Raw genomic sequence first — 23,247 nt, forward strand, 5'->3', positions numbered from 1 at the left:
GCAAAACATATATGCTTGCAATGTATAAACCTCCAATGATAATGGAGAGGAGGAAGCCAAAGAAACGAGTGATTATGGAGTAAAATATTTAAACATATATTGAAAGTCAACAACAAGCCAGGCTTTGTGCTAAGCATTTTATCTGCATTATTTTCTTACATCATTTCCACAAATCAGCCAGGCGGGTTATTAGCCAGTTAAGAATGAGCACAACTGTGAATAGGATGGGCAGGCTTTGTAGCTCTACACGTGTGGGACCACATACTGCCTCTCTTCCTAAACCATGTGACCTCAGACAAATTTCTTGGCTTCTCCTAGTCTCTGTTTCACCATCTTCTTTTTTTTTTTAAGGCAATAATGGATATTAGTTTGTTTATTCCTTCCTTCCATCTAAACAATAGAAATGATGGCTTTTTCCATATGTTTTAGTAGAATTTATCCTTAGGGTTGAGGTAGTAGTTCTAGGTTAGACACAATCTACTTCCTGGTTAGCGCAATAATTTCATTCTTCTGCCTCTGCACTGAGTGGTGATTGGGCACCCAGCTGGCTTGGCCCATGGGATAGAGTGATACAGAGCTTTAAAGCATTCATGTGTTGGGCCACTGGACACAGGGCAAATCTTGGTAATGAAGCAGGACAGGCAGCTTTGGGTTGCCTACACCATCCCAACATTCACCTACCTAGGTTCTCTGCCTCTAATGTCTCCACCAATTACTAGAGATAATTTTCCTAGAGCATAGGGGTAGTCTTATGAGCTACAATTCACAACCCTTCAGTACCCTACTCCTTCTCTTGGCATCCAAGGCTTTCTATGAATTCAACCTGTAGTGAGATTATGATTCTAGAGAATACAGCATGAAAGCACATGGAATGAGAGACTACTACACTTTGTTGTTTGTTCATTTTGAACCTATGGTCTTAGGCACTAAATATTGATGGGCTGAATGGATCACAAATGTACAACAGCTAAAACAGATAGTGGAAGAGGTGAAACTGGAAGAATTTCATTGAGGTTCAAGACAAATGTAACATTGGGTGATGGGCAAAATTTGAACAAAGATCTGGGGAATTTAGGATATTTTAGTTGTTTGAAAATCAGATCAACCAGCATTGAATGAAACATGAACATCATCTCAGAGAGAAAATATATGTATGGCACTAGCAAACCTAAATTCTCAAGTTTCCTTCTCACCTCTCTGGGAAGACTTTCTCCTTTTTCTCCATCATTTGTCTCTGCCTCCTTACCTTTTAGCCAGGAATGAAAGACAAGAGGGACAAAGTGAATTACAGGGAAAGGGGTGAGAGTAACAAGGGAGATGATGGCAAAGTCTGTCACAAACAGGGAGGGCAGTGCAGGGGAATAAAATATGAAAAGGAGAAATGAGAGATTATGAGGAAAACGGACATATGAAGATGATTTATTCATTGACGATGTTTGCTATGCCATGATATAGAAGTAATTGTAAGTGCTGACAATGTAAGGAAGCAGAGTCAAGAATGAGTGTAGCTTTGCACAAGTGTAGCAGCCTGGGTGTAGATGGGTTCCAAGGGGGCACAAAAGGACATCAATGCTCACATCAGTGTTTTGTCTGATTAAGTCCTTGGTCTCTGACCCATTCTCCATTGGCGCCTCTATGCAATTTATTACCTGATGGCTTCTTTCCCACAGAATTCTGCAGACATTGGTTCAAAATAGTCATTCAGTGAAGGATCAGAATCCATTTCATTCTCAAGGGCTGCATGATCAACACTTTGGTGTTGAAACCAAAAAGAGGACTTCAGGAAAAACAAGGGAGAATGCCGATGTCAATATTCAGCTACATGAGCAGGAAGCAATTACATATTGTTAGTCACCACCTTAAGAGTAGAGTCACTCTCTGGCAGGATACAAATGCAACCCCTTTGATGTTAAACTTGAGCACACATTACCGTCTTATGTTATCACATTATCATCTTATGTTATCACTGCTTTAAGATGCTTTTGACATATCTTATAAATCTTATACTGGGAGGCGATTTTATAGACCTTACACCCAAAGCAAGAGCATTGAAGAAAGAAATAAATAAATGGGAACTCCTCAGAATTAAACACATCTGCACATCAAAGAACTTCGTCAAGACAGTAAAAAGACAGCCTACACAATGGGAGACTATATTTGCAAACGACATATCAGATAAAGGTCTAGCATCCAGAATTTATAAAGAGATTGTTCAACTCAACAACAAAAAGACAGCCAACCCAATTATAAAATGGGCCAAAAACTTGAACAGACACTTCTCAGAAGAGGAAATACAAATGGCCAAAAGGCACTTGAGATGCTCAACTGCCCTGGCTATTAGAGAAATGCAAATCAAAACCACAATGAGATATCATCTTACACTTACCAGAATGGCCATTATCAATAAAACAGAAAATGACAAGTGCTGGAGAGGATGTGGAGAAAGAGGTACACTAATTCACTGCTGGTGGGAATGTCAAATGGTACAACCGCTGTGGAAGGCAGTTTGGTGGTTCCTCAAAAAACTAAATATAGAATTGCCGTATGACCCAGCAATACCATTGCTAGGTATCTGCTCAGAGGACACGAAGGCAAGGACACAAACGGACATTTGCACACCAATGTTTATAGCAACATTATTTACACTTGTGAAGAGATGGATGAGTGGCTAAACAAACTGTGGTATATACATACGATGGAATATTATGTAGCTGTAAGACAGAATAAAGTTATGAAGTATGTAATAACATGGATGGACCTTAAGGACATTATGCTGAGTGAGATTAGCCAGAAACAAAAAGACAGATACTGTATGGTCTCGCTGATATGAACTGACATTAGTGAATAAACTTAGAGAATTTCACTGGTAACAGAGACCATCAGAAGATCGAAATAGGGTAAGATATTGGGTAATTGGAGTTGAAAGGATACAGATTGTGCAACAGGGCTGATTGTAAAAACTCACAAATGGACAGCACAATACTACCTAACTGTAATGCAATAATGTTAGAACACTGAATGAAGCTGAATGTGAAAATGATACAGGGAGGAGGGCTGGGGGCACAAATAAAGTCAGAAAGAAAGAAAGACCATAAAGATGCTTTTGACAAATGCAGAACAGTGAGAAATTAACAGCTGAGATGTTACTATCCAATATGATGCTTCCAGTACGAAAAGCACATACCATTGCTAACTGAACAAAACACTCCTTAAAGTGGAGTTGGGGTTTCTGGAGGAATTTTAATACAATATTAAGAGCAAATTTGGGACTTCCTGGAAGATGGCGGCTTAGTAAGACGCGCGGATCTTAGTTTCTTCTCCAGGACAGCTACTAGGGGAGTAGAAACGATACAGAAAGCACCCAAAGCCACAACAGGGATAAAAAAGAGAGCATACCCCATCCTGGAATGGCTGGCGGGCTGAGAGAAGCAGCTCGGGTGAGATCGCCGAGGCGCGCGGGCCTCACCGGGCGGGGCGGCAAGTGGCCGGAGTTACTCCCTTCCCCCTTCCTGGGCCGGCTGGGAGAATTGGAGAGGCGGTCCCCTGAAACCAAGGCGGCAGGTGCCCACACAACGCGCAGCCCCCTGGACCAACTGAGAGAATTGGATCGGAAATCCCCAGGCCGTGGAGAACGGTGACGGGTGGGGGAGGCCCCTTCCAAACCCGTGACTCCCCGGGAACGTGCACTCTCCCGGGCGGGCCGCTGCCGCTGGCGCCCTCCCGCCACGCTTGTCGCCCAGGGCCGACTAGGAAATTCGGACGGGCTCTTTCCCGGGCTGCGGCGACCAGCAACCCTCCCTGTGTTCGGACCCCGGGCCGGCTCAAGCCGCTTCGGCTAGCAAACCCCCCGGACGGCAAGAGTTTTCCAAAGTTTAAGGTCCCACAGCACCTTTTACTGGTGGGACCCGCAGACAAACGTGTGCCACGAGCGTCACCTACTGGGCAGGATAAGAAAAACAGAACCCAGAGATTTCACAGAAAAATCTTCCAAACTTTTGGATCCAATACCCAGGGAAATCTGTCTAAATGCGCAGACGCCAACAGAAGATAACGGATCACGCTCAAATAATTGAAAATATGGCCCAGTCAAAGGAACAAACCAATAGTTCAAATGAGATACAGGAGCTGAGACAACTAATGCTAAATATACGAACAGAAATGGAAAACCTCTTCAAAAATGAAATCGATAAATTGAGGGAGGACATGAAGAAGACATGGGCTGAACATAAAGAAGAAATAGAAAAACTGAAAGAACAAATCACAGAACTTATGGAAGTGAAGGACAAAGTAGAAAAAACAATGGATACCTACAATGATAGATTCAAAGAGACAGAAGATAGAATTAGTGATTTGGAGGATGGAACATCTGAATTCCAAAAACAAACAGAAACTATAGGGAAAAGAATGGAAAAATTTGAACAGGGTATCAGGGAACTCAAGGACAATATGAAGCGCACAAATATACATGTTGTGGGTGTCCCAGAAGGAGAAGAGAAGGGAAAAGGAGGAGAAAAACTAATGGAAGAAATTTTCACTGAAAATTTCCCAACTCTTATGAAAGACCTAAAATTACAGATCCAAGAAGTGCAGCGCACCCCAAAGACATTAGACCCAAATAGGCGTTCTCCAAGACACTTACTAGTTAGAATGTCAGAGGTCAAAGAGAAAGAGAGGATCTTGAAAGCAGCAAGAGAAAAACAATCCATCACATACAAGGGAAACCCAATAAGACTATGTGTAGATTTCTCAGCAGAAACCATGGAAGCTAGAAGACAGTGGGATGATATATTTAAATTACTAAAAGAGAAAAACTGCCAACCAAAACTCCTATATCCAGCAAAATTGTCCTTCAAAAATGAGGGAGAAATTAAAACATTCTCAGACAAAAAGTCACTGAGAGAATTTGTGACCAAGAGACCAGCTCTGCAAGAAATACTAGAGGGAGCACTAGAGTCAGAACCGAAAAGACAGAAGAGAGAGGTATGGAGAAGAGTGTAGAAAGAAGGAAAGTCAGATATGATATATATAATGCAAAAGGCAAAATGGCAGAGGAAAATATTATCCAAACAGTAATAACACTAAATATTAATGGACTGAATTCCCCAATCAAAAGACATAGATTGGCAGAATGGATTAAAAAACAGGATCCTTCTATATGCTGTCTACAGGAAACATATCTTAGACCCAAAGATAAACATAGGTTGGAAGTGAAAGGTTGGGAAAAGATATTTCATGCAAATAACAACCAGAAAATAGCAGGAGTGGCTATAGTAATATCCAACAAGTTAGACTTCAAATGTAAAACAGTTAAAAGAGACAAAGAAGGACACTATATACTAATAAAAGGAACAATTAAACAAGAAGACATAACAATCATAAATATTTATGCACCGAACCAGAATGCCCCAAAATACGTGAGGAATACACTGCAAACACTGAAAAGGGAAATAGACACAAATACCATAATAGTTGGAGACTTCAATTCCCCACTCTCATCAATGGACAGAACATCTAGACAGAGGATCAATAAAGAAATAGAGAATCTGAATATTACTATAAAGGAGCTAGACTTAACAGACATTTATAGGACATTACATCCCACAACAGCAGGATACACCTTTTTCTCAAGTGCTCATGGATCATTCTCAAAGATAGACCATATGCTGGGTCACAAAGCAAGTCTTAACAAATTTATAAAGATTGAAATCATACACAACACTTTCTCGGATCATAAAGGAATGAAGTTGGAAATCAATAATAGGCGGAATGCCAGAAAATTCACAAATACCTGGAGTCTCAACAACACACTCTTAAACAACGAGTGGGTCAAAGAAGAAATTGCAAGAGAAATTAGTAAATACCTCGAGGCAAATGAAAATGAAAACACAACATATCAAAACTTATGGGATGCAGCAAAGGTAGTGCTAAGAGGGAAATTTATTGCCCTAAATGCCTATATCAGAAAAGAAGAAAAGGCAAAAATGCAGGAATTAACTGTTCAATTGGAAGAACTGGAGAAAGAACAGCAAACTACTCCCAAAGCAAGCAAAAGGAAAGAAATAATAAAGATCAGAGCAGAAATAAATGAAATTGAAAATATGAAAACAGTAGAGAAAATCAATAAGACCAGAAGTTGGTTCTATGAGAAAATCAATAAGATTGATGGGCCCCTATCAAGATTGACAAAAAGAAGAAGAGAGAGGATGCAAATAAATAAGATCAGAAATGGAAGAGGAGACATAACTACTGACCTCACAGAAATAAAGGAGGTAATAACAGGATACTATGAACAACTTTACGCTAATAAATACAACGATTTAGATGAAATGGACGGGTTCCTGGAAAGACATGAACAACCAACTTTGACTCAAGAAGACATAGATGACCTCAACAAACCAATCACAAGTAAAGAAATTGAATTAGTCATTCAAAAGCTTCCTAAAAAGAAAAGTCCAGGACCAGATGGCTTCACATGTGAATTCTACCAAACGTTCCAGAAAGAATTAGTACCAATTCTCCTCAAACTCTTCAAAAAAATCGAAGTGGAGGGAAAACTGCCTAATTCATTCTATGAAGCCAACATCACCCTCATACCAAAACCAGGCAAAGATATTACAAAAAAAGAAAACTACAGACCAATCTCTCTAATGAATATAGATGCAAAAATCCTCAATAAAATTCTAGCAAATCGTATCCAACAATACATTAAAAGAATTATACGTCATGACCAAGTAGGATTCATCCCAGGTATGCAAGGATGGTTCAACATAAGAAAATCAATTAATGTAATACACCATATCAACAAATCAAAGCAGAAAAATAACATGATCATCTCAATTGATGCAGAGAAGGCATTCGACAAGATTCAACATCCTTTCCTGTTGAAAACACTTCAAAAGATAGGAATACAAGGGAACTTCCTTAAAATGATAGAGGGAATATATGAAAAACCCACAGCTAATATCACCCTCAATGGGGAAAAATTGAAAACTTTCCTCCGAAGATCAGGAACAAGACAAGGATGTCCACTATCACCACTATTATTCAACATCGTTTTGGAGGTTCTAGTCAGAGCAATTAGACAAGAAAAAGAAATACAAGGCATCAAAATTGGAAAGGAAGAAGTAAAACAATCACTGTTTGCAGACGATATGATACTATACGTCGAAAACCCGGAAAAATCCACAACAAAACTACTAGAGCTAATAAATGAGTACAGCAAAGTAGCAGGTTACAAGATCAACATTCAAAAATCTGTAGCATTTCTATACACTAGTAATGAACAAGCTGAGGGGGAAATCAAGAAACGAATCCCATTTACAATTGCAACTAAAAGAATAAAATACCTAGGAATAAATTTAACTAAAGAGACAAAAAACCTATATAAAGAAAACTACAAAAAACTGCTAAAAGAAATCACAGAAGACCTAAAAAGATGGAAGGGCATACCGTGTTCATGGATTGGAAGACTAAATATAGTTAAGATGTCAATCCTACTTAAATTGATTTACAGATTCAATGCAATACCAATCAAAATCCCAACAACTTATTTTTCAGAAATAGAAAAACCAATAAGCAAATATATCTGGAAGGGCAGGGTGCCCCGAATTGCTAAAAACATCTTGAGGAAAAAAAACGAAGCTGGAGGTCTAGCGATGCCTGACTTTAAGGCATATTATGAAGCCACAGTGGTCAAAACAGCATGGTATTGGCATAAAGATAGATATATTGACCAATGGAATCGAATAGAGTGCTCAGATATAGACCCTCTCCTCTATGGACATTTGATCTTTGATAAGGCAGTCAAGCCAACTCACCTGGGACAGAGCAGTCTCTTCAATAAATGGTGCCTAGAGAACTGGATATCCATATGCAAAAGAATGAAAGAAGACCCATCTCTCACACCCTATACAAAAGTTAACTCAAAATGGATCAAAGATCTAAACATTAGGTAAGACCATAAAACAGTTAGAGGAAAATTTTGGGAGATATCTTATGGATCTTACAACTGGAGGTGGTTTTATGGACCTTAAACCTAAAGCAAGAGCACTGAAGAAGGAAATAAATAAATGGGAACTCCTCAAAATTAAACACTTTTGTGCATCAAAGAACTTCATCAAGAAAGTAGAAAGACAGCCTTCACAATGGGAGACAATATTTGGAAATGATATATCAGATAAAGGTCTAGTATCCAGAATTTATAAAGAGATTGTTCAACTCAACAACAAAAAGACAGCCAACCCAATTACAAAATGGGAAAAAGACTTGAACAGACACCTATCAGAAGAGGAAATACAAATGGCGAAAAGGCACATGAAGAGATGCTCAATGTCCCTGGCCATTAGAGAAATGCAAATCAAAACCACAATGAGATATCATCTCACACCCACCAGAATGGCCATTATCAACAAAACAGAAAATGACAAGTGCTGGAGAGGATGCGGAGAAAGAGGCACACTTATCCACTGTTGGTGGGAATGTCAAATGGTGCAACCACTGTGGAAGGCAGTTTGGCGGTTCCTCAAAAAGCTGAATATAGAATTGCCATACGACCCAGCAATACCATTGCTGGGAATCTACTCAAAGGACTTAAGGGCAAAGACACAAACGGGCATTTGCACACCAATGTTTATAGCAGCGTTATTTACAATTGCAAAGAGATGGAAACAGCCGAAATCTCCATCAACAGAAGAGTGGCTAAACAAACTGTGGTATATACATACGATGAAATACTATGCAGCTTTAAGACAGGATAAACTTATGAAGCATGTAATAACATGGATGGACCTAGAGAACATTATGCTGAGTGAGTCTAGCCAAAAACTAAAGGACAAATACTGTATGGTCCCACTGATGTGAACAGACATTCAAGAATAAATTTGGAATATGTCCTTGATAACAGAGTCCAGCAGGAGGTAGAAACAGGGTAAGATAATGGCCAATTGGAGTTGAAGGGATACAGACGGTGTAACAGGACTAGATACAAAAACTCAAAAATGGACAGCACAATAATACCTAATTGTAAAGTAATCATGTTAAAACACTGAATGAAGCTGCATCTGAGCTATAGGTTTTTGTTTTGTTTTGTTTCATTTTGTTTTGATTTTACTATTGTTACTTTTATTTTTTTCTCTATATTAACATTCTATATCTTTTTCGGTTATGTTGCTAGTTCTTCTAAACCAATGCATATGTACTAAGAAATGATGATCATGCATCTATGTGATGATGTTAAGAATTAATGATTGCATATGTAGAATGGTATGATCTCTAAATGTTGGGTTAATTTCTTTTTTTCCGTTAATTAAAAAAAAAAAAAAGAGAAGGGATAATTGGAGCTGAAGGGATACAGACTGTACAACGGGACTGGATATAAAAACTCAGAAATGGACAGCACAATACTACCCAATTGTAATGCAATTATGTTAAAACACTGAATGAAGCTGCATGTGAGGTATAGGTTTTTTGTTTTTGTTTCTGTGTTTTTTTTTTTCTTTTTCTTTCTATTATTGTTTTAATTCTTATTATGTTGTCTTTTTATTTCTTTTTCTAAATCGATGCAAATGTACTAAGAAATGATGAATATGCAACTATGTGATGTTATTAAGAATTACTGATTGTACATGTAGATTGGAATGATTTCTAATTGTTTTGTTAATTCTTTTTTTAATTAATAATAAAAAAAAAAGAGCAAATTTGGCCAAAAAGTTAAAAGCATTTCCCAGAGTTCCTAACTATATTGAGAAGTAAACGTTGTGTCATATGTCAGCAGTATTTTTAAAAGTCAATTAATGACTGATGAATCTACAGTAAAAGATATCCCAGAGAATCTGGAGCAGGAGACAACAAAATCAGGTACAACTACTTGAAAATAGAAGAAATGGGGCAAATACATATTAAGAAGGGAGCCAAGTGAAGGGCTTCCTGTTGATAATTCTTATCATTATAAACATAGCTTTGATAAGCATTAATCTTAGCAGGAATAGCAAAGAAAAAGAATTAGGAAATGCTAATAATTGACAGAGAAAATGGAGTATGGGTGAGCTATGGAAGTTTCCACTAGATAATAAGGATGATTGATCAAACAGTTTCCTGAGTTTATTTTCAGGTACACTATATATATATATATGGAGCTCATTTTCCTGCTGATGGAAAATTTTAATCACCCTATGAAATTTCATATTTAATTATTTTGGGGAGTAGCTCGTGTATTTTTCCAGAGAAATAAAAATGTGGTTATATCTATGCATAATCAGTTAACTGATTGATGATTGAGTATTTCGAAGGCAAGAAAGAAAAGCAGGATGCAAATTAGTATTCACATGCCTATTTTGAAAGGGCTTACTCAGGTAAAAGTAAACAATATTTTGAAGTAAAAAAACAATATTTGCAAAGGATGTAGTGAAAAAGTAGGAGAGACAGGATATTATAACATTACATTTGTGTAGCACATGGACTGCAGATAACACTACAAAATATTTTCATATTCTTCCAGTTTATTCTTATAAAGATAATACAAGGTCAGTAGACACAATTATTGTCACTATAAAGGAAGGCAAAGGGCATCAAAAGACTTAAGAATGTACCCAGCACCTCACTACCTAAAAGGTCAATGCCAGATCAGTCTATTGAATATAAAAATGATGTATTCTCTGTTCTCTGGCATGACAGGTGAGAACTCTGCCACCGAGTCACCATGGCCTGCCCTATGTCACCTTATTTTTAAGGTTCCAGAAATAAATTTCACTTTCACATGCTTTATTGAAGTCCAGACACACCCCATCCATCATTTTTCTGATCACTCCATTCAGTACCCTGGTCAAAATTGATATGAGGATTTCTAAACTAATTATTTTAGTGAACTCAAGCTAGCTACCACCTCTCAGACTTCTTATTTAATAACTTATTTCCAAATTTTCATAAAACTTCAGCCAGAACAGTTTTCAAACTCAGCAAAAGTCATGGCTGTTGAAATATAAGGTCTCCTATGTCAAAAGGCAGAGGGCACTTTTGTGATTTCACCTTTTTAAATATCTCTTTTGACATCCATGTTTCCTCAGAGATTACTAATAGTTCACTGACCTTAGCCTCAATTACTTCAAATCACTTACATTTTTAAAAAAGTGTGGACAGTGCAACATGACCTCATTTGAGTAAGCATTATTAATGACATATATCAACCTTAAATTTAAGTTTATAGTAAGTAAGTTATACTTACTATGTCTGTCCAAATATATTTTTCCTTGACAGAAAAAAATGACAACAGATAGTAATTTAATTATCCTGCTCTGGCATTGCTCTATTTCTACTGTAATAGGTATAATCAAAGTCATTATACACGAGAGCCGGCATCCAATCTCCATCCTTAGCAACAGACACACTCACACACACACACACACACACACACACAAAGAGTATCATAAAACTATGTAAATCTTCAGACTTAGATGTGACCATTGGAGAATGGAAGTAGGGCTCAAATAGACATCAAGCTATGTTAAAGTGATAAAGTTACACTTAGTGCACATTTGAATTAATGACCTAAATGATCATATCAACTCCATGTAGGGACATGAAGTCAAGCATCAGGAGTCTGCTGCCTTGCCAGACTGGAATCATACTCTGACCACTAGAAGTCAAGTCCAGAGGTGGGTTGCTTGCCCATGGGCAGAAGTAGAAGCAAAGTCAGCCTCTGGAAGTGCTGGAGTGGGGCTAGCAGTGCCTGAAATTTCAAAGCTCAGAACTGCCTATTCTAATTGAAGATGTGAGTTGAAATATGAATCTTATAAAGTCAGAATGGAGGAAATCACCAAAACTTTTCCTTAGGAAGCCTGAGAATGAAGTCAAATAAGGCAACTCACTTCATATTTTGAGACCAGACCAAAGCTGGCATGAAAACAATATTCATATGTTATAAGAGAAAAAATGTTTGGAGCAATTTTGCAAGTGTAAAATTTAAATAGAGTAAAAACAAGCTCCCACAGTTTTATATAACTGATATATAATAATGAAGTGGAATTAATTCCACCAATAGAATGTATCACATTAACAAATTGATGAAACCCATGCATTATCTTTACCCATACAAATATAATCTGATAAAACCAATATTCATAAATGTTAATGCAAATTTCTTACTAACCTAGGAATAGAACATACATAAACTGACCAAAATCTATCAAAAAAATCCAAAATATATCAAATCTGCAATGTCTAACTATTTAAAAGGAATATAATCAGAAGATAAAAATATTAAACTAGTAAAAAAAAAAAAAGGAAGCAGTGCTAACACAAAATTCTGTGGTTGAAATAAAGTTGGAAAATAAAAATAAGGGCAAAGTAAGTGCTCTTAATTTATAAAATGCATAGTCATAATTTTGACAGTTAATATAACGACGCAAGATTTCTTTCTCTAGAGGCTTTTAGAAAGCACAGAGAGCCATTATTCTGCATTGGTCCTCTCAGAAACATGATCTGTTAATTCATTCAAAAGTCCCTTCTTTCGTTACATCTCCCCTTTTCTCGTTCTTCCGCTTCCCTGAAATTTTTCTATTATATACTAAAAGGTAAAAGTAAAACTCCAGAGATTCACAGGTAAAGACCTTGCCTTTCTATAGACATCTGATGTTCAATTAAAGTACTGTGAATTAAGAACCCAATATCACGTAACAAGTGTTAGATAGGGAAGCACTTGAAAATTCCTAAGATCAAGTATCAAGTATTAGCTAATCTTTATCTAGCTCTGATGCAAACATTAACCATACAATAATCAACAATCTCTTACAGTGTCTTTTTAAAAAGAAATAAACTAAAGTGATATAGAGCAAAATCTTTGAGAATGATTCCATAAACAAAGTGCAAAATACCATTAAGCTTATCTTAGAGTTTTGGTAAAACAAGTAGATAATTTATACTCAACACAGAACAGACAGTTACTTTAAAAGAATGCGATCAATAAAATTGTGTTGGATTACAAGCATGCTGTTACTTACTGAGCAAAATTTAGTCAAAATATAACGTCAACACCAAATAAAGAAGGGCATCAAACAACAACATGTAAAGAGTTGCGATGATTACGTATGGGTTCTTTGAAGACTCCAAAAAGACATTAGAATTTATGTCATAGTCCAAATGTATAAGCTGAGGAAAAATAAATATAAAGAATTATTACTCTAACTCAAAAATGGACAGCACAATAATACCTAACTGTAAAGTAATCATGTTAAAACACTGAATGAAGCTGCATCCGAGCTATAAGTTTTTGTTTTGTTTTGTTTTGTTTTGTTTTTACTATTATTACTTTTATTTTTTTCTCTATATTAACATTCTATATCTTTTTCGGTTGTGTTGCTAGTTCTTCTAAACCGATGCAAATGTACTAAGAAACGATGATCATGCATCTGTGCGATGATGTTGCATATGTAGAATGGTATGATTTCTAAATGTTGGGTTAATTTCTTTTTTTCCGTTAATTAATAAAAAAAATGGGTAAAAAAAAAAAAGAATTATTACTCTTATTTTTGCTGGACTCTTGGGGTGCAAAGGATAAATAAGCCACAATTCCTATCTTTACAAACTTAGGTCTATTGGAAGACATAAGAGTGAAGCCATCTAACCACAAAGGAAAGATTCTAACCACAAATGTGGAAAGTACCATGGTGCCCATAGGTGCTGTTGCTAAGGGACCCAGAGGCAGCAGTAGATAAGACCTCTAGGAAGAGGTAAAAACTCAAGGAAGGAGATGTTTGAGCTCGACCCCCGTCTAGATTTCAAGCTTAACATGGGAACAAAGGAGGCCATTCCAGATAAGGACCATCTCTTGAGAGTAAAAGCATGGAGAAGTGAATATACCTCAATAGTTGGGAAAAAGGAGAATAATTTCTTACTGAATTTAAGTAAAGGGCAAGGAGTTTATATGTAACATATCCTTTCATTTAGCATAGTGTAATGAAGACGTCATGACCAGAATTAATTTTTCTGCAAGGAGGTTCAGTTTCATGTAAAAAGAAAATGATAATTTATAGAACTAGCTAATTTTTAAAGTTATTTCTACATAATTCCTGGTTTCCAAATGTTTGTGTTAATGTTAAGGTCAAGTCTGAGATTAGGCAACTGTTTTTTGGGATAACACATTAAAAGTAGAAACTGAATCACATCAATAATGAAGTGACTTTTAAAAATGAATTGAGCTGAGAGAGAGAAATTAAAACGTTCCCATTCTTAGCTGTGGGTCAAATATGCCCCACAGATTACAGTTTACCAACCCTAATGTTAGGTCGGGGGAATAAGGGAGGGCTCCATGGCTGGAATCATGAAGTCACTCCGGAACGGAAGGGGAGGTGAACCGTTACAATCAAGGTGTTTGCGCAGCAAACATCTATTCACTCACTGTTCAACGGACATCTAACCACCTGCTGCTCAACCCACTAGCACAATAATCCTTTGTTTAATGTGCCGCCCCTTTCATGCCATCACCTAACCCCTGCCCTTAAAAACTGCACTAGCCAAAGCCTGGGGGCGGACTCACCTCCCTCCATCTTGGGTTCGGTGAGCTCTGTCCCGGAGCTTGGCCAATAAAGCACGCTCTCCTAAAATCATTTTGTCTTCTTGCCTTTCTCCCCAATACCTCATATCGTAAAACCTTTCACCTAACATAGATGATTAGATAGATATATAGATATATTAGATAGATAGATATATAGCTATAGCTATAGCTATGGCTATGGCTATGGATATGGATATAGGTACAAGTAAAGGTATAGGAAAAAGGAAAAGTAGAGGTAAAGGTATAGGTATAAGCATAGTATAGGTATAGATGGTATCAGTATAGGTTTAGGGCATATGTAGAGATATAAAAAGAGAGATAAATACCTAGATGGGAAGGCAGGTTTTTTCCTTACTATCAAAGCCAAAGAAGCAGGAAGAAAATTCTTGAGTGGAAAGAAAATATGCTTTCCAATTACACAGTTCTGGGGTCCTCTTTTCTGTCACATTGTAACTATGTGAGCCTAAGAGGTAGTTATTTAATCCCTCTAAACTTTAATTTCCTCTAAAGGAAATAATAACATGAGGATTAAATGAAACGAAGTGTGTTAGAGGGACTGATTTATAATGAGTTCACAATGAAAGGCTAGTTTCTTTTAATTCAAAGTAGAAAATGCCATCTTTTCTGGGCGGTCTTTTTTATACAGCTTAATTGCAATGATTTCCTTTTCACAATACAATTTTGTTCATATGAAATTGTTCAACTCTCAATTTTATCAACGTCTCCCTGATTTTATTCAAAGGCCTTTTCTTATGCAAACAAAAAAATCCTCTCATTGGATTTGTTTCATTTCATTTTTAAAAATCATATTAGTTCCTTTTTCCTGACTTTGTGGGTTTCCATTCCTTTTTAAAAAAAAATATAGTGACCTATATTTTTCTTCAGTATTGAGTTACACAATACAAAGACGGATGTATGAAAAAACTCCTATTTTTAACAAAACCAGAAATCCATCTTGCCCACTCTTACATTCAGTTTGGTGAGCTCTTCTGAAGGGGATTGGCAACAATAAAAATATGTGGTCCATAATGCAACGACATTCTTTTTTTTTTCACATGGGCAGGCCCCAGGAAGCAAACCCGGGTCTCCGGTATGGCAGGCGAAAACTCTGCCTGCTGAGCCACCGTGGCCCACCATCCAACATTCTTTTAAAGGCTAAATAGCATATTCGATTCCTGGAGCCTACCCATGCCAAAATAAATAAATAAATAAAATATAAAAATAAAATAAAAATGAAAAAACAAAGACTATATAACATATGCCTAGAGCTATTCTGAATAATCTACATATCTTGTTTAACACTGAGAATAATATTCAGAGTGTAAAAGGGCAATCACAAGATTCAAGCCATTGCTTTCTGACTCTAGAACTCACGCTTTTACCCCTACATGACTGTAATACATCTCTTGACTAAACTCATCAATTGTCCCCTCCAGCCATAATACCTCCCAAAGTTCGATTAACTGCCAACAGTTACTGCTTAACACCATGTAAAGAACATTAAATGTACATTTTCTTCTTTAATCTTCATGACTAATGAGAGGTAGATATTTCTATCACAGTTTTACTGAAAAGTAAACCGATATTTAAATAGATTAAGTAACGTGTGCAAGGAGGTAGGTGCTAAGTATTAGCACGGAGATAGATCCAAGGCTCCCTGCCTGCCGGTTGTGCTCCTAACTATGCTATGGTGCTGCCTCCACTAAGGAAAATGCCATGCTTAAAGCTTTTTCCCTTAAATGTCATAGAAAAAATGATAACTCATGGGATCAAAATCAATTCCCATTTCTAACGAAGTACCTAAACACATGTATTTCACTGGACCTCAGATAACTCAACTTCATAAATGGTTGAGTTCATCCACATATGGTACCTAATGACTGAGACTCATTCTTTGTATTGGTTGATGCAATAGAGCATCAGGCTTTGTTTAATTGAAAGTATGAGACGTATGGACATTTCCAGTTATCGAGACTGGAGTTCGACCTACTCCATATAGTGTAACATTCTGTGAAAGCATCAAGCTAGAAAATGCTTATTTATAGCTCTAAAGAGTCCATTCAGCTAAGTCTTTATATTTATTCATGCTGCATGAAGTTTTGCGGTCACGTGATTTACCAGAATGCTGACTCTCGAAGTCCCATCATCATCATCCATGCCTTAATGTATTGTCTTTCCTGTGTAACATTGACTGATAGATAGTATATGAATGCAGAAAAAGAAATGATGCAGAAGAAAATGAAAAAATCAGTTGTCACTCCTCTTTGAGCAACAAAGGGTACTATCTTCATATTTATTCCAATAACTGACATCAGCTGTTCCATCACTGAGTGATTTGTTGTGATCTAAAGTAAAATATCAATGAACACGAGGTTATTATTAGATTAATTAAAGCCACATGCTTTTTTTTCTAATTATAAGCAATCATAGTCATATCAAAATATATGCCCTGCATGATCTGGCCCCTTGTAGTCATTTTTTTTTTTTTTAACTGGGGTATTTAACTTTTAATTATTATAATTTTTAATTATTAAAAATTCTACTCATGCCTCAAGACTTGCTGAAATGTCACTTCAGGTAGCAAATCTTCACTGAAAATTCTCAGCAGAGAATTTTCTGCTTTTGTTCTTGCCTGCCCCAACATTTATATAACTCCATGATAGAACCTAAAGACGTTATAAATCCACAACCCAGTATCCCTAGAGAAAAGTGACTGAGTTCTATTATTTCCTGAAACACAAAGCATAACATGATTTGATTGTTATAGTTGTTCAACATATTTTACCAAATTAATGGGGCTAACAAATGACAGAATAGGATAATTAATTTATATCACCATCCATCAAAATTTAATTTACAATTCAATTAGGTTTATTCAGCTTAATACTCACTTCTATAATAGCAGCATTGATGGCAGCTTGAAATGCTACAAAACCTTTCTCCCAGAACTTTGAAATTTCACATGTGATTTTTCCATTCATCGCATGACAATGAGCTTTAGGAAAAGAAGAATGACGCAAACATTATTATGGGATGGGGCAATTCTGGTGATAAGAAAAGTCAGAAGTTCAAGTGCTCCAAAATGGACTCAAAATCCATAATAATACAGTGTACGGGAGGAATTCCCAGTTGAGTTTTGTAGAACACAGCCAAGAAAAAATCAGAATTGCCATTTTAATTCTAAAACTAACTCTGAATTTCTTCATTAAATTTTCTGACTTTCTCCAATAGTCAAATATGTTTTGTTGAACTTTGTTCTTCTATTGCTTGTGCATAGAAAACTTTAAATTTTTTAATGTTTGGAAATTATTGGACAAGAATTGGTGCCTGAGGTCTTTTTTAAGAGTAACATAGAAATAATAGCCAGTATGATTTCTTAGTAAAACAATTTACTTACGGATTTACGTTTTACTTAGTAATGATGAATCCCTTTTGGTTAAAAAATCATAAGTATATCTCTTCAGAAACCAGAGGGGCCAGAAAGCAATAGGATGACCTATTTAAAGTGTAAAGGAAAAAAAACTGTCAATCAGGAATTCTATAGCCAGCGATACTGTCTTTCAGAAATGAGGGAGAAATCAAGACATTCCCAGATAAACAAAAACTGAGGGAGTTTGTTACTACTAGAACTTCCCACCAGAAATGCTAAAAGGAGTCCTTTAAGGTGAAATGAAAGGACCCTTAACAGTAACTTGAAGATATATAAGGAAATAAAGACCCACAATAAAGATAACCATATGAGAAAATTAAAATTCCATTATTATTGTATCTTTGGTTTTTTAACTCTACTTTTGATTTCTTATGTGATTTAAAACACAAATATATAAAAAATAATCATAATTACATGTAATTGCATACACAAAAATAAAGACTTAATTTGTGATAAGAACAGCATAAAAGAGTATAGGAACAGATCTTGTGAAATTTGAAATTGAAATTAAACTGGCATCAATTTAAGCTAGATTTCGGATGTTATATGTAAACCTCATGGTAATGGCAAAGAAAATATCTCAAAAATAAACAGAGTAGGAAAAGAGAAGAGGATTGAACTGTTTCACTTCAAAAGATCAACCTTACACAAAAGAAGGTAGCAATAGAAGAAATGAGCAACAAAAAAAGAAAAATGGCTGAACTAAGACCTACCTTATTAGTAATTAAAAGTATTAAACTCTCTAATTAAAATACTGAGACTGGAAGAATGAATAAAAAGGCATGATCCAAACAAATGCTGTCTGCAAGAGACTTTAGACCTAAAAACACTAATGGAGTAAAAGTGAAAGGAGGGAAAACTAGCTTTAATAATAACTGAAAGAAAGCTGGGGCTGTACTAACAACAGACAAAACAAACTTTAAGTCAAAACTATTACAAGAGACAAAGAAGGACACACATATTTTTAAAAGTGTCAATCATTCAGGAAGATATAACATTTTCACACATATATGCACCTAATAGCAGAACCCCAAAATATATGAAGCAAATACTGACCAGATTGAAGAAAGAGACAGTTCTATAATGACAGTTGGATTCTTCAATACACCAATTTCAATAACGAATAGAATGTCTAGACACAAGATCAATAAAGAAACAAAGAAATTGAAAAATTTTACAAGCCAACTAGACCTAACAGACACATGTGGTACACTTCATTCATCCTTAGCAGAATACACATTCTTCTCAAATGTACATGAATAATTCTTCAGCATAGAACATATATTAGGTCACAAAACAAGTCTCAATAAATTTAAAAAGATTGAAATCTTCTCTAGCCACAATAGAATGAAGCTATAAATCAATAACAGAGGGAGAATTGGAAAATTCACAAATATGTGGAAATTTACAATACACTCTGAAACAACAAATGGGTCAAAGAAGAAATTAAAAAGGAATCAGAAAACTCTTACAGAGGAATGAAAATGAAAACACAACATGGAAAAGTTTATGGGATACAGAAAAGGCAGTGTTTGGAGGGAAATTTAAGCTGTAGATGGCAAAATTTAAAAAGAACGGAGATTTCAACTCAATAACAAACCTTCCCATCTTGCATAACGAGAAAAAGAAGAACAAATTAAACTTAACGTAAGTAGAAAGAAGGAAAAAACAAAGATTGGAGTGAAAATAAAGGAAATAGAAAAGTAATTGAAAGAATCAACAAAATGAAAAGTTGATTATTTGAAAAGATAAATAAAATTGATGAACTTTCAACTAAACTGACAAGGAAATAAAAAGAGAGAGAAGATGCAGATTACTGGGATCAAAAATGAACGTGGGGACATTGTTACTGATATCACAGAAATTGAAGGATTATAAGAGAATACTATGTACAATTTGTATGCCAGATAATCAGTATATAGATTAAATAAACAAATTCCTAGAAATAATGTACCAAGGCTGACACAATAAAATTATGACAAGGAAAAAGATTGAATCAGTAATCAGAAACCTCCCAAAATATAAAAGTCCAGGACCAGATGGCTTCACTGATGAATTCCACCAAAAAGGCACTAGGAAAACAAGATATCCACAAGGAAAACAATGAAGTTATGCCTCTACTTCATGTCATATATAAAAATTAACTAAAAATAGATCAATGACCTAAGCATAAAAGCTAAAAAAATTAGGGCTCCATTCAAGACCCATCCAAATGGGTGAAGATATACCCCCACTCCATCCAGTTTAACAACCATTCTTGATTAAATCACGTCTCCAGGGAGATGATCTAATTACGGTTTCAAACATACAATGCTGAATAGGGATTAGAAGAAAGGGCTGCCTTTACAAAATGGAATTAGGATTGAAACATGGCTTTTCTAGGGTATATGCATGTGCTGGTTTGAAAGGATGCATGTCCTCTAGAAAATCCATGTTTTAATTAAAATCCCAGTTCATAAAGATAGAATAATCCCTAGTCAATACTGTATGTTTGAAACTGTAATCAGATCATCTCCCTGGAGATGTGATTTAATCAAGAGTGGTTGTTAAAATGGATTAGGTGACGACATGTCTCCACCCATTTGGGTGGGTCTGGATAGGTTTCTGGAGACCTATAAAAGAGGAAACATTTTGAAGAATGAAAGAGATTCAGAGAGAGCATAGTAGAACAGCATAGCCATGAGAAACAGAAGTCCACTAGCCAGTGACCTTTGGAGATGAAGAAGGAAAATGCCTCCCGGAGAGCTTCATGAAACAGGAAGCCAGGAGAAGAAGTTAGCAGATGACACCATGTTCGCCATGTGCCCTTCCAGATAAGAGAGGAACCCTGACCATGTTCACCATGTGCCTTCCCAGATGAGAGAGAAACTCTGACTGTGTTCGCCATGTGCCTTCTCACTTGAAAGAGAACCCTGGACGTCATTGGCCTTCTTGAACCAAGATATCTTTCCCTGAATGCCTTAGATTGGACATTTCTATAGCCTTGTTATAATTGGCACATTTTCTCAGCCTTAGAACTGTAAACTAGCAATTGATTAAATTCACCCTTTTTAAAGCCACTCTGTTTCTGGCATATCGCATCCTGGCAGCTAGCAAACTAGAACAATACATCATTTCAAACCAGCACACCACGCAACAGAGTACTATGCAGCCATAAAAAGAAATGAAATTCTGATACATGCTACAACATGGATGAACCGTGAAGACATGTGAAGTAAAATAAGCCAGACATAAAAAGACAAATATCTTATGATTCCACTTATATTGAACACCCAGAATATGCATATTTATAGAGGCAAAGAGTAGATTAGCAGTTATTGGGTACCAGGGAGTTGGTGAGTTATGGCATAATGGGTACAAACTTCCTGTTTGGGCAATGAAAAAGTTTTGGTAATGGATAATGGTGACAGTAGCACAATATTATGAATGTAATTAATATTACTGAATTGAACACCTGAATGTGATGAAGATCAGAAATTTTGTATCATATATATGCTGCCACAATAAAAAATTTTAAATATATGTTGTTTATGTATGCATGTATGCGTGTTTAGTTCAATTCACTTCTGCTATCACCTATGCCCTCTTGTGACTGCACAAAAAATGAAAACAAAAACAATTTTCTACAAAAATTTTACCTGAATGGTCTCTGTGGTCCTTCATGGTGGGGATTCTAAGACCCCAAGAAAATTTCAAATGGTATGAGAAAGTATCAGTAAAAATGACTCTCACTGCATCAATAGAATAGTTCAAATCCAATTCATCCATGCTTTCTTCATCAGGCAAGCCCATGATTGTTCTTCCTGACACATGCAAAAAACAATAGTTAATAAGCTGATAGCTTTAATAATGCCATATTCAATTGCTTCAAGGTTAAGTCTTCATTAAAGCCATTTTGGGTACTAAATAAGAGGCTCACATTTTGAGAGGGGAGAATGGAGAGAGGGAAGGAGGTAGAGAGCAGGTGGATAAATTTCTAACATGCTAGATAAAATCAGAAGTGGTATATGCCAATCAGTTTTAATCTTAAGTATATCAACCCTTTCCAAATAAGCTATTTAATAATTTAGAGCACAATGAATTTGAAATAATACCAGTGAGTTTTTAAACTCATAAAGATGCAGGCCTATCCAATGTTTAAATACATATTATATAATATGAAATAATATGTACCTATAGCATATGCATATATGCGCATTTACGTGTATATATGTTGGTAAATAAAATAAAATGGTTGTTTCTGTTTAAAGCTATCTTTAAATAAACCTACAACCTTAATTACACTAATTACTTGCTTTTCACAATGTCATATACACATTCGTATAAAAATATATAAAATATATGGCATATATAACTCTCTATAAATGGGTGTGTGTATATGTATAACAGCATTTGAAAATGGTTTCGATATGGCCAAATTTCCAAGATCAGCATAAAATTTGATAATTTTGGATAGCGTTTTTTCAAGAGATTTTGTTCATTCTAAGATAGGTAAATGAAAATGGATAACTGTTACTGAGGTCTGGGTAAAAAGAGTAAGTTATTGAAATGATTCACTATGCAGTATGCAGGCTCCGGGAAGGGACAGGAACTATGACACAGCTTAAGCTACATGGAGCCAGAAAGACCTTTGCTTCTGTTGGGTCTTAGTACTTAGATCAGGGGGTGGGTGTGTGAACTGAGTCACGCGGTCAGAGCCAGGAATCATCAGTCCTGGGACTTCTGCTGAGGAGGACCTACTGAGGAGGAATCATTATTTCCCCTGGATTGGTAACTTTTCATCCAAATATGTATGCCTAGATACTATAGTGTGGTCTTGTCCAGTTTTTTTTTTTAATTTGAAGTCTCCTTTAATTTCTAGATTTCTTTTCTATTCCTTTCTTTTCTTTGAAATTATATTTAGGGGTTCAAGGAGATAATTTGTTGCCTAATTTTGTAAAAATACGGTCTGTGGGCTTCAATATTGCTTTTAGTTATTCTCTTCATTTTTATGTGAGTATTTGAAAAGATTTAAAAACTACATTATCTCCATTGTTCAATGTTTCCAGAATTCTTCCACATCACAAATTGGAAAAACCCTAAACTATCTCATTTTGATATGTATTCTGAGAATGATAACCCTTTAGACATAAAGTTTCCTCAGGAGGACACTAGCAAACAGAATAAAAAATCTCCTTGATAGTGGAAAAATGTACACAGTGTTTTTAGCAAAACTTAGAAGCTTCAACATTTAGCACAGTTTAACACAGCAATCTCAAAATAAATTTGTGTA

General features: G+C 35.9%; 1 protein-coding gene across 1 annotated transcript in view; it reads right to left on the reverse strand.

Annotated features, from left to right (window-relative positions):
• ABCA9 (ATP binding cassette subfamily A member 9) overlaps positions 1-23,247 on the reverse strand; it is a 75,769-nt gene that overhangs the window by 43,376 nt on the left and 9,146 nt on the right. The window contains 6 exon segments of the mRNA XM_077163249.1: positions 1,650-1,818; positions 12,993-13,140; positions 13,852-13,885; positions 16,664-16,890; positions 17,437-17,540; positions 21,614-21,778. Coding sequence (XP_077019364.1) covers positions 1,650-1,818; positions 12,993-13,140; positions 13,852-13,885; positions 16,664-16,890; positions 17,437-17,540; positions 21,614-21,778 — 847 coding nt within the window.

This window comes from Tamandua tetradactyla, chromosome 6, assembly GCF_023851605.1.
Source record: "Tamandua tetradactyla isolate mTamTet1 chromosome 6, mTamTet1.pri, whole genome shotgun sequence".
Classification (NCBI taxonomy): Eukaryota; Metazoa; Chordata; class Mammalia; order Pilosa; family Myrmecophagidae; genus Tamandua; species Tamandua tetradactyla.